General features: G+C 42.2%; 1 protein-coding gene across 1 annotated transcript in view; it reads left to right on the top strand.

Annotated features, from left to right (window-relative positions):
- KCNJ15 (potassium inwardly rectifying channel subfamily J member 15) overlaps positions 1 to 12,878 on the top strand; it is a 44,451-nt gene extending 31,573 nt beyond the window's left edge. The window contains exons 2-3 of the mRNA XM_044250921.1: positions 7,937 to 8,037; positions 10,430 to 12,878. Of these exons, the coding sequence (XP_044106856.1) occupies positions 10,450 to 11,577 (1,128 nt within the window). The 5' untranslated portion in view covers positions 7,937 to 8,037; positions 10,430 to 10,449 and the 3' untranslated portion in view covers positions 11,578 to 12,878. The remainder of the gene's footprint in view (positions 1 to 7,936; positions 8,038 to 10,429) is intronic.
- Positions 12,879 to 13,343: the final 465 nt, after the last annotated feature.

The following is a 13,343-nucleotide window of genomic DNA, read 5'->3' as shown; positions in this document are numbered from 1 at the left end:
GATGAGATTCCAATCATGGTAATAATAAGCATGGAAATCACCAAGGACAAGAATTCCACTCTTGTGTCCAGGTGAATCACAACAAAGTCCGTTAATCATCAGTTGATAGAGACCAACAATTCCAAATTAATTCTAAGCAGAAGAAAAAGTAGTCAGCTTGCAGCCGGAAAGACAAGCCAGCCTGAAATTGGTATGTATATTTATAATGTGATACTCTTTCTATATTTCTATGCCTTTATTAGAGTAAAAATATAAATGTGAGGCAAAGCAAGACGTGAGAGGTTAAAGGTGGCTGATCCAATGTCTTGGTGACTGAGAGATTTATTAAGGGGAAGATCAACTTGAAATTTTGCAAATTATATAATGATACATTGTAACAGCACAGTGCTCTAGTCTCAAGTGACTTTTCAAGCAGGGAGATGAAGGTTTGGGAAAACGAACATCCTGGTTTGCTTCCCGTTTTTCTCTTCCTCTTTTAATGCTCCAACTATGCTCAATTTGAGTTTTATTAAACAGAATACACCAAACAAAATACTTATTTCTCTACAAGCACCGTCTGCAAAAACAGATGCTCTCCGTTCTGATTCATTCCAGGTTACATTCAAACAAACCCAAATGCTCTGCCTTTTCTTCTCCTTATCTAAAATCTGAAGGGGACAACGCTGAGCCACCATCTCTGTGTTACATTTGAACTAATCCAGACAAGAATAGTGAGTGTCCATGAGCTAGTTAAAGAAATCTCTTCCCTGATGAGAAAATCGGGGGCAATGTTGTTAGAGAAGCTAATGAAACACAATTCGCTTTGGGTTTCCCACCCCCCCAGACATAAATTTTCCTGTTTTACCAGTCATTCCACAACAATGCATGTCCAAGCCATGCTGTGATTAGAGGGGAGAGTATGCTTATTACCCAAGTTCTTCACATGTTGGAGCACGGAGAGATCAAGGGTGGTAAACCAAAGGAAATTTCCATTTGCTGTTTAGCTGCTGCACATTCTTACTCTATAGGAAAGTTAGCTGTTATTAAGTAATAACGTTCAGCTGAAGTTGGTCACTTGTAACAACAGACAGATGTACAATGTTTCATTTAGGTTAGCCAGCTCTTTCACAAATAAAGGGCTTGAAATTAAACTGTCTTTACAAAAATATTCTGCAAATGATACCTCTGCCTTATTCCAGGGCTCATATTCTTTGCCATGGAAAATGGAAAATGAGTCTCCTGTTGAACCCTGTGTCTGTTTAAACTTGTTTTTGCCGAGTAGAGAAAGGTTGATGTTCTACAGAATTTTTAAAAAAAAATTAAAAAAAGAATCTGCATTGAGGAAGAAAGGGTATAACGATGAAAACCACATTTAGAGATGGAAACGGATTTTTTTTTTAGTACTTATGGAATTTGAAACAATAATAATGGAATGGAAACATAGAGAAAAGGCTAAATATTTGACCACAGAGGCAAATTGGATCATCAGACACTCACATGCAATACAAAATGTGGGATTTGTCTTTAAAGGAATACTCCTTGGTTTCCAAAAGGAAGACCTCGCCAACCCACCAAGGCATCACTGACAGACTCTGGCCACATAATCCTTTGGGCAGTTGGGTTCTTTTTAAGACAGGTTTTGGGCAGCATCTGCAAAGCTTCTAATTCAATAGCTGAAGTGTGAAACTCAAGAATTGGCATTTTAAATGAGCTTCTAAGTGGTGCTGATGCTGCAGTTGTTGGGGGGAAAGGTTCACCCTCTCTATGATACCCTGTCATCAGTATCCAGTGAGATGGAGAGCGCCTCTCAAGGTATTTCATGACAACAAACACAGATACCTGCCTGTCAAACGGACTGAGAAGCACAGAGCCTTGCTTCCTCCCCCAATCCTGCCACTATTATAGTGACCTTGAACAAGTCACACAACTTTTTGGTCCTCTTTTCTTCCAAGTTCAAAGTGCAGAGTTTAGACTGGATCAGCACTCCCCAAAGTGTTCTCCAATGTTATGTAATTGCCGGGTATCGTTGTGCAGGATTTCTCAGACCCTGCAGTATGCAACCAGGAGGCGTCCATCTCTAGTGGGTGCGGACTGTGAGCTGTTAAGATGTTTCACAGGCAAAGTGTCCCCAAATCACCAGAGTACAAATCCCTTTATTTGTGGAATGCCTGTACCACACACCTGGGGGGAGACTCAGTAAAGGACACCTAAGACCCTCCAACTCCAGCTCCCTTGGCGAGAGAGTCCAGGTTCACTCCTTAGGCCTCTGACGTTCTTGGCCAGTGAACCCTAAAATCCACTCTAGGATGATACCCACCATCCAGGGAAGAAAATTTTCCTTTTCCCCCAAATTTCTCATTTTCTCCCCACAATAATGTGCCTGAACTTCTATCCCCTAGGACACTTCTGGCAATTGAAAACCCTTCCAGGCATCTATCCTACTTGTATATTTAACCCCATTGACTTTCTCTTTCTTCTGACATCAAAGGGTCCATTTCTTTGAAAGAAATGAGACTGAACTTGGAGACAACCCAATTTATGTGCTAGTGAATTTCTACGTATTTTTATAATTCATTAAGTGGTGCATAGTGCAGATCATGCCCTCAAAGAGTGTTCCCAATAACAGCAGGGTCAGCATCTCTTGGAAACACATTAGAAATGCAGATTCTCAGACTCTACTCCAGACCTACCGAATCAGAAACTCTGGGTGGGGCCCACTCATGTCCAAGACCTCTGGGAGATTCTGATGCCCTTTGAAGTTAGAGAAGTCATGGTTTAGAGATTAGAGACATGAAGTACAGGCTCAAACAATCTTTGTGCTGTATCATAGTTTCCTAACCTGGAATCCTCAAAAATTAGCAGTATCTCTTTCAGAATCGATGTGAGAATTAATAGATGATACCTCTATAAGGTCTGGCATAGTATCAACAATAAAGCAAATAAAACTTTTTATTCTGTAATGGGTACTCACATGGAGTGAACAGGAACTTACCTTATCCTGCATCAAAGCTCATCATGAGTAGAGATGCTTTTTGTTAGTGGAATTTGATGACCGAGGGGCACAGTGGCTAGATAGGAACACAGCTATAGAGACAGACAGATCTGTCTTGCCAACAAGGTCTTCCATGGACTAACTCTATGAACATGTGTGAATTATCTCATCTCTCTAGGCTTCATTTCCTCATTTAGAAAATTGAGAAAATACTTTCTTCACAAGGTAGAAAGAATGAAATACCATATTGTCTGTAACTGCTTTGGGAAGTTCCTTTTAAGTATCCCCTTCCCGAATGAAAGCTTTCACTCATATAATGATAATGTGTGTCTTTCATCACCTTAACTAAAGGCCTCTTGTTCAACAGAATATTAGAGTGATGACATCTATGGCCCTTCTATCTTGCACTGAAAAGTTGTCTTGTCAATATAAACACAAATGTTGATTTAGAAGCAATTTAAAGATAATTTATTTGCCTTTTCTATGTTGTCTTAGAGGTCAGACAGATCTTTCTCCCTACTTGAATCTTGTAGATTTGGGTTCCCTTTTCTATTTAGTGCTTAGCCATAGACCAATATTTAAAGTTTACATTAGGGTATTTTAAAATTTTCCATATTTCCTTTAAAATACAGTAACTTTTAGATCAGGCATATAACCCCAAGACACAAAAACATGTAGTAAGGGTGTCCCTGTGGTCAGGATTTCACTAGATTTTTCCTCAGTAACAATCACTTCCAAGAATCCAGTGACAACCAGTTGTTTTTGTCATTGCAAGTCAGCTTTGGCTCAGCTGCAGCTCACCTGCAGGTGCCTCCCACTCCCCCTTCCCCAGAAGAAGGAACAGCCCATCTGAAGCCACCTGAGACCCTGCCACAAGTTTGACACCTCTGTTCAGGTGTGGCGTGAGTCACTTCAGCTCACACCCTATTAGCCAACACAGTCACATGACTACATCTGACAAAAAAAGGGATGAAAACAGATTGTCCACCCCTTCACTCCTAGGATCAGGGAACTGTTCCTTGTAGATGGACCCAGCAGAGGAAAGCACAAACACCTGGAAGCCACAATCGGCTACAACAACCAACAATGATCCTAGCTTTGTCAGTTAGGATCCACGTTCTTAACATCAAAACACAGAGCGAGATAGAAGAAACTCAGTAGCAAATTTCCCATCATCTCAGCGGGTGCTTCCCTTCAGATCATTAAGATTCTTGTGGACAAGAAGGAACAATTCCACAGCTTCCCGGAAGCTGTCATTCCTCTCAACCACCTCAGTCCTCAATGGCCTGATGGGGAAAACGGGTTTGCAGAAGAAAAGAGCCATTTCCTCAACAGAGAAGAACCAAAGAGCCACCCTTCGGAATCTGCTGAGTGTCAACTTTGTCCACATTCTTGTTTTTCGGTAGACATGCCCATTTCTGAGGCCACCTGGGCAAAGTCAACTGTGTCCTCAGCTGACATGGATGGAGTTGATGACTGCATTAGGAACAGTCAGACCAGCCACTGAAGAGAGTTGTCGACTGCTTTGAAGGGCAGGGAAGAGTATGGCATGAGGCCAGAGCCAAAGGTCCCAGCACATGTACTTGTGTGGTCACAGTCACAGGATCCAAAGAAAGGAGAGCCAAGCCTCATGGATTTTATTTTCAATTATTTTTAAACTTTTTGAGTTCAGTGAACCCCAAGTACATTCTTGTCAAGCATTTCTTTTTTCTACTTACTAGTTAAACCCATGGTTCCTTAAAGTGAAATTTAATCCAGGTATTTTAGATTCATAGCCAAGAGACAGATCATGCAAAAACTGTTTTGTTAGAAATATTTTATGTCCAAGAAAACTTTTGAAGCAACTTTTCTTACAAACAAAAAGCTGTTTTGATAGAGCTCTAAAGTCAGGTCCCCTCAAATTGCAATTCTGAAAATCCAAAGTTAGAGTTTGATTTGGATTTCATTACTTCATGCCTCCCTACCCCTTTGCAAGTAGGTGGGATAACATCACTAGAGCTTTGGCTGACAAGCTCTCCTGCCTCCCTATTTTCTTATTAGCAATTTTTCTGTAGATGGGAGTTAGTTATTTTTTTGCCTACCAGGGAACACAGAATGATTTTTTTTTATCATGATGGGCAAGTTAAAAACTCCCAAAATTTGACTCAACAGAGCACTAAGTTTTTAGAAGGAAATCAGTGGGTTGTACTAACTAGGAGGGGGGAATCATTCTTTAATGCTTTAAAAAATCAATACTTACCACTGGCCCACTAGGTAGTTGGCATTCGCCTATGAGGATGGTAGAGACAGGACATTCCTTAAAGTGAACAATCAGACATTTTCAGTACCATGTGCAACAGTGTTATTTTAGAATGCTCGGGGACAATGAGGGGACAAGGGTTCTTTTCAAGAGGGGAAAATCTCTTGATATTATTTGAATTGTATACCACAGTGTGGTAGTTTTCAATGTGTGTGTTCCTGGAGCAGCAGCATCACCTGCAAGCTGTTAGATGTGCAAGTTCTTGGGATCCGTCCCAAGAACGGATCTGAAATGAGAAACTCTGACCCTTCACGGTGATTCTGAAGCTTCAGCACTTTCTCAAGGGGGCAGAGAGTGCAGGCATGGGAGCTTCACAGGGGCATTGCTACCACATGCCAGCTGTTAAGAGCCTGGGTGAGTCGCTTAACCTCTTGGTGCCTGTGTTTTCATCATGGAGTTAGTGATGGCATTTGCCTCTTAGAGTTGGCATGAGGGTTAGTTAAGTTCCTGCATGGAGGGCACTGCATACAATGGCTGCACACGGTATTGTAGGCTTATCTATTGATGATGATGATGATAATTATAATATCTCAATCTTTATTTTGTTATTGTCATTGTTATTATTCATCTTCATCTTTCCCACATCGGACCACTTCCAACTCTATTCTGACTCTAATCATGCTTACTCTTTGCATGCATATAGTATAGTCAGTGGCTTTCTGGGTCATTTGCAGATTGATTTCTGCCTGATAGGACAGAATGTCCCAGGTCAGTGTGGCTGATTTCTTTGACCATCCATTCTCATAGGACCGTCTTTCTTTGATAGAATTTTTCCTCTCTGAGGAAATGATGGGGACTCCCTTTCATTTTTCTCTTCTCACTGTTTTGTCCCCAAGACTGGAAGTGTAATTCTTCATATAGCTAAATACCCTTTTCAATGTACCTACTGTTTAGATCTGTTTCAAAACTATGTTTTCCTTTCCTTTACCTCCAGAAAAACAAATGCTCCACAGCACAGGCAATAAATGACTTCATTCCGTGTGTGTGTGTGTGTGTGTGTGTGTTATTGGCTTGAAGTAGGAGAGGAATGTTGACCTCTCCATTCAGTAGTTTCAAGAACTTCACTGTAATACAGATATCACCGTTCTAAGGTTACAATCCCACCCACAGGTTGGAACAATAGAGTGAAAACTGGAGAAATAAATACAATATCCAGAGGCTAAAGAAAACTACACTGGCTTGTATGGAATAGTGCTTATTTGTGGGATTAGGACAGGGGAATTAAGAGGAGCATATCTTTCAGTGTTCTTTTCATCCCTCACTTTTGAAAGCTGCTCTTATTTCTTAACATTTTAGAAGTGAGCGTTAGAGAGGAGCAGGGAATTTGGGTAAATTGGAAGGGGAGGTGAACCATGAGAGACTATGGACTCTGAAAAACAGTCTGAGGGGTATGAAGTGGCGGGGGGGGTGGGAGGTTGGGGTACCAGGTGGTGGGTATTATAGAGGGCACGGCTTGCATGGAGCACTGGGTGTGGTGAAAAAATAATGAATACTGTTTTTCTGAAAATAAATAAATTGGAAAAAAAAAAAAAAGAAGTGAGCCCAGGTAGATTGCAGAATCACTAAGGAAAACAATCCAAGGCAGCAACATAAAATTATATGAAATGAGTGTGGGTATGAACAATGAAATAGACTTCATGAAGGAAGTCTGCTGCAGAACACAATACTGTACCTTCAGAGCGTATGATGAAATGTAAATGATAACACATACAGGTAAGATTGATGGATACAAAGAAGGCCATGCTGGGTCTTCACAGATGGTGGTTACCGTGATAATAGATGCAGATGCAAATGCATAAGAGATCATTGGCCAAACACGGTGAACACACTGTGGGAATCAAGTGTGTGAGAGGCTACCCGGGTTGGTAACAGGCACAATCAGAGAGCACTTACTGTAAACTATTTACAATAACTGGGGGATCAGAAAGCAAGTGTGGACGGTATGTATACCCCTGGGTCTAAGACAGAAAAAAATGTGGGGAGATCTACAGATATCTGTCTTAGGAAGAAGTACTCCAGAAAAGCAGAAGGCGAAACAACCTTTTGAATTTAGAACAGATTACATTAAACCCTGGAGACGAAAGAGGTGTGCTGGTCTAGCTTTTAAAGACTGGACCTTATTCTTCCTGCCTTGAGCCATCTTTGTGATGCAGACCAATCGCTCCAACTTCCCAGGTCTATCTCTTTGTTTGAAAACTGTGTGTCAGATGCCTCGGGTTTGACAATCGTTTCAGCTCTGATGTTCTGTGACTCAACAGTAATAATGCATTTCCACAGGCGGTAAAAATATTCTAGACTCTTCCCTTCCAATGCTCACTGTTTACTTCCTCTGCACTTCCCCTTCCTGCCTCCCTGTTTGCCGGTCAGTTGATAGTGGGCCTCAATGGGGGTGAGTTAACCCACTCTTTCCAGGGTGTTTTACTATCGAGCTCCCTCCAGAGGGTGGGAATTCTATAGGGAGGGCTATGGTTGGGACTTCAATTTAATTCTTAAAACAATTCTTGAGCCATTAGTCTATTCTGGGCACCATGCCAGATTATCAGGGATTGGAAGGTGAATGCTAGGGCCCTAGCACTGGGGGTGCGGGGGGACGGTTAAGGGTCGGTTTCACCGGGTCAGTCTCTTTGTAAACACCTGTGAACTCCACATGTCCCTCTTTCTTTCAGGCAGAAGCAGAATCCCATGGTAGCCAGGTGGGTGAAGGAGAGCAAGGACGTCCCACCTGCTTTGAAGAAGACGCCTTCTGACCTGCTGAGGGAGTGACAAGGTAGTAAAGAGTCTGAGGGCACAGGGTGTTGAGAGGGAGGGAAAAGGTGTTTACCCTTTAATGTGGTCCACCAGCCACTCTTTTCCGCAGACGGATTACTAAAGCCGAGACCTCCGTTCCAGAGGCTCTAGGTCTTGTTCCCCCGTTAAGACCACCAATCTTGGGTAGCTATTGGTGTCCTTACCTCCAACACCAGACATGCAGAAATGCAACAAAAGAGCTTTCAGCAAAAAGAGGGAAAAGATCCAGCTCATCCCAAGCCTGGCACATTGTCCCTTTTAAAGAGAGGTTAGAACAGAAGCTTCATGGCATTGCTTTCGTGTAAACAGGGCCAAGTTTTCCAGAATCTGGCAGACAGCTGAGCTTGGAGCTTTGCTCTCATGCCGCAGGACACTCGTGTGTCACTCACACTTGAAAAGTTAAGCCTCTGTTTTTATTTCCATGGATTGAATGGCATGCACTTTCCCCTAGCAGTTTCTCTCTGTCTTTGTAAAGTGCATGTGTTTACTTGTACATAAGCTGCATTTGTTTTTGGCGTTGCTCCTGTTCTGAGCTTGACTAGGCGTTTGGGCATGGCCGCATGGCGTTTTGTTTCCAAGCTTTCGTGGTGGGCACTTTCCTCTTAGTTACTGAGAATTGCTGCCGAGGAGCTGATAAAAGCCTACGCTCATCAGGTATATCCTGGATTTTTCTTCTAAATTGACCTCCAAATAAGTGGTTAGGCTCCAACAAGAAAAACAAATTGTGAAGAGCTTAAGGTCCTTCTTTGCAATGAAAATGAAAAAGTAACTTTCCTTTCCAAGAAAAAAAAAATCATTTCAAAGGCCATTCAGTAAATGACACGCTCTTAATATAACAGGAAAATAAAAAAGTGCAACAACTCCTGCATCCCCAAGAAGTGTTAGCCTCTGACGGATGGTTTCAGTTTTCTTGAAAGGGTTTGCCCAGAAGATTACTTCCAAAACTCCTATTGAGGTAATGCTGCTCTAACAGCAAAGATTATTGCATGAATCACAGACCACTGTATCCAGTTCCTTTTTAAAAGGGGGATTTTTCCTTTATCCTTAAAAATACCAAAGAGATGAAAAAAATGCCAACCAGGTAGAGTTACCTTGTAATCACTCACATTATCCTTTTCAAAGAATGTAGGGTGACTGATTTCAGTCACCAGGCAGGTAGTATAAGGGGATGTACAGCCTCACCCCCAGCTTGTTCCTGTCTGTTGATGCAGGAGGGAATACTCCCTGGGACTCAGCGTGCAAGTCCATCTTCTAGGTGGGTCTGTTCTGCCACAATGTCGGGTGCCTGTTTAGATTTTTACAAGAGATTCCTATGTTAGTTCTAGTCAGTTCTAAAGCAGTGAGGCAGAAATTTTGTGACACACCTAAATGTCACACCTAATACGACATTTTGATAACCAACATATCAGCCAAGGTATTAATAATGTGTAATTATTTACTATGTGTTTGTTGTGTTGGTTGGTTGATAACTTTGTCTTTCCAATGTCATCAAGAACTAAGGGAGGTCATGGATTCTAAATTATTCATGGGTTTGGGGAGGAAATGAATTTCTGTTACAGAGAATGTAAGTATTTAAAAATTATATAATATTACCAAAGTTTTAAAAATATGTATTAATATTCAGGGAGCCTAGGTGGCTCAATTGGTTGAGCAACTGCCTTCGGCTCAGGTCATGTTCTCGGGTTCGTGGATTGAGGTCCACATCAGGCTCTCTATTCGGAGGGGAGCCTGCTTCTCCCTCTCCCTCTGCCTGCCATTCTGCCTACTTGTGATCTCTTTCTCTCTCTGTCAAATAAATAAATAAAATCTTCTAAAAATATGTATTAATATTCTCTATTGTGATATCAAAACCGTCTTATAGATGGTACATTTTAGTTATATCAGTACCAACCCTATGCTCAGACAACTTATTTTTAAATTTTCTGAAACTGGAAATCTGTACTATCCAGCTATACATAAATATTCATAATCCTCACTGGGGTAGATGCATGTGAATGTGATCTCGCAATGAGAAGGCTGGCATCATTTTTTGATCATAACACTTTGTTTCAGCACTTTCTAGCTATTATCTCATTCAACCATCACAAAAACCTGAGGAGTATGTTGTATTTCCATTTTACAGATTAGGGGCCTGAGATCCAGAGAAGTTAAATAGCTTCCCCCAGGGCACACAGCAAATAAATTGGAGTCCGTGCTACTCACTCCTACTGTCTTCCTCATGTACTAGTAGACTAGTCTTGCCTTCCAAATTCTCCTTTCTTATATAAGTCTATATACATTCCTACATATTTCACGGGATTATCCTATTTCTGTTTTCTGGATGTTCTGCTACATGTGACAGTAAGGAACATCTTTCTTTGACATTTCCTTAGGTGGTCCCAATAGCCTGACAATGGACGCCATTCACATCAGCATGTCCAGTGCTCCCCTGGCAAAGCACACGGCAGGAGCTGGACTCAAGACCAACAGACCCCGGGTCATGTCCAAGAGTGGGCACAGCAACGTGAGAATCGACAAAGTGGATGGCATATATTTACTCTATCTTCAAGACCTGTGGACAACCGTCATTGACATGAAGTGGAGATACAAGCTCACCCTGTTTGCCGCCACATTTGTGATGACCTGGTTCCTTTTTGGAGTGATCTACTATGCCATTGCATTTATTCATGGTGATTTAGAACCAAGGGAGGACGTTTCAAATCACACTCCCTGCATCATGAAAGTGGACTCTCTCACTGGAGCGTTTCTTTTCTCCCTAGAATCCCAGACAACCATTGGCTATGGAGTCCGTTCCATCACGGAGGAATGCCCTCATGCTATTTTCCTGTTGGTTGCTCAGTTGGTCATCACAACCTTGATTGAGATCTTCATCACGGGCACCTTTCTGGCCAAGATTGCCAGACCCAAAAAGCGGGCGGAGACCATCAAGTTCAGCCACTGTGCCGTCATCACCAAGCAGAATGGGAAGCTCTGCTTGGTGATTCAGGTGGCTAACATGAGGAAGAGCCTTCTGATTCAGTGCCAGCTCTCCGGCAAGCTCCTCCAGACCCATGTCACTAAGGAGGGGGAACGGATTCTTCTCAACCAAGCCACTGTCAAATTTCATGTGGACTCCTCTTCAGAGAGCCCCTTCCTCATTTTGCCAATGACATTCTACCACGTACTGGATGAGACAAGCCCCCTGAGAGATCTCACACCCCAAAACCTGAAGGAGAAGGAGTTTGAACTCGTGGTCCTCCTCAATGCCACTGTGGAATCCACCAGCGCAGTCTGCCAGAGCCGCACATCTTATATTCCAGAGGAGATCTACTGGGGCTTCGAGTTTGTGCCTGTGGTTTCTCTCTCAAAAAATGGAAAGTACGTGGCTGATTTCAGTCAGTTTGAACAGATCCGAAAGAGCCCGGATTGCACCTTCTACTGTGCGGATTCTGAGAAGCAGAAACTTGAGGAGAAGTACAGGCAGGAAGATCTGAGGGAAAGGGAACTAAGAACTCTTCTGTTACAACAGAGCAATGTCTGATGGTGGTGGCTGCCCCGGGTTTAACTCTGTGAGCTCTTTCCATGTTGGAGCTCCCTTTGAAGGCACAGGTCACTGTGCAAATGACAATGTGTGGATTCTTTCTAAAAAACTATACAGACATACAAAATCCATTTTTTCCCTTTGACCTGGCACTTAAGCAAGCATTTCCAGTTTTGAGAAGGTTCCTTCTTAAAAGGCTTTGTCTGAAGCAAACTCTCAAAATTCCTACTTTCTAAAATGGGGCTATAGTTTCAAAAACTTGGTGTAGGGCAATTAAAATAATGTCATGTCCAGTGGACAGACATTAAGCCATGCTGGTGTTGCAAGGATATGCATTTCTATGCAGCATATCAGCTATAACTTAAGGTATTTATTCAAAACAATTTTCAAAGATGTTATGGCTGGAAGTTGAAATGTTGTGAAATGTGAAATGTTGAAAGTTCATCTCCTTTTATGCCATTTCTTTACAATACCCTCTTTTCAAGCAGGAAAATGCTATCTTTAATGGAGGCTATCTGGTAACAGAGTCAAGGGGACTCTGTACTCACAAAAAAAATATTCCCATTCTTACCTGTTTTTCATCAGATTTAATTGTACAGAGTGAAACTGAACAAATCAGGAGTTCATAGTTCTGAAAATATATACGAATGGAGTGGACTTTTTTGTTCACAGTAATTTTCTGTTTTCTATTCAAAACGTAGCCTACAACCCGGCAGCCTCGGCACCATCTGGGAGCTAATTAGCAGTATCGACTCTCAGGCCCCACCCAGACTTAGAGAACCAGAGTCTGCATGTCCACGAGACCTCCTGGTCATTTGTACACAAATGAAAGTCTGGAGAGTGTCCACTCTGGAAGGTTTTCAAGGGAACTTTCTGAAGCCACAGCACCCTCTGGGTCCCAAACCCACATGGCCTCCAGACCTGTCCTTCTTTCTTCAGCTTATTATTACGGGCCAATATTGTTGTCAGCCACTTCATTCTTTGTCTGTTAAAATGCCTTGTTTGCCAAAGAACTGCCCCTGATGCCCCAAGATTGAAAACAATTGCTCGAGAGTCATGGTTGTCTCACTCATGCTAAGCACATGTTTGTTGACTATAGTGAGCACAAAAGAAAAATGAAGTCGCATTACAATTGGAAATTTGCTCAGATGTTGAGGTCCACAAGGTTGAACAGGGCCATAAGGACCAAGAAGAGCTGAGGAATTCATGTACTGATGACTCCTTGAAGCATGAACGAAGTTTGGTAATCTGATGATACGTAAAGAACGCCCTCAGTATCTAAATAAATCTCATGCAACCGATTGGAACAGGGTAGCATTTTGGTCTTGGCAGAACTTAGGGGCCAGGAGCCACATTTCTTTAGGGCAAAGAATATGCATGGGTGGGGATTGGCTGAATGTATAAAGGGTGAATTCTCATTTCATTCAGACCAGGACAGACTTGCGTATTCATTCACGAAGAATGTGACTGTAGGTGGGTAGGCACTGCACAGGCGTATTCGGGAGCCCACATACATGTACACACAGGCACACACACAGACATGCAGGCACATCCTGACTTTTCAAGCATAATTGTGGAAGTTGGAAGAATTTTGCAATTAAGAGAGCAAGTCCTCAACAAATATACTCACATATGTTTTATTCTATAAAAATGGGGATGCTGGGGCTCTGAGAAAAAGGGGAACTTAATCTGGGTTCAGGTTATCAGTGAAAGAGGGTTTAGCTCAGTGGTAGAACATTTGACTGCAGGTTCTCAGTGAAAGGATA

The sequence above is a fragment of the Neovison vison genome, chromosome 6, assembly GCF_020171115.1.
Source record: "Neovison vison isolate M4711 chromosome 6, ASM_NN_V1, whole genome shotgun sequence".
Lineage (NCBI taxonomy): Eukaryota > Metazoa > Chordata > Mammalia > Carnivora > Mustelidae > Neogale > Neogale vison.
The sequence above is the reverse complement of the archived record's forward strand: the minus strand, read 5'-3'. Positions and strand labels throughout refer to the sequence as shown.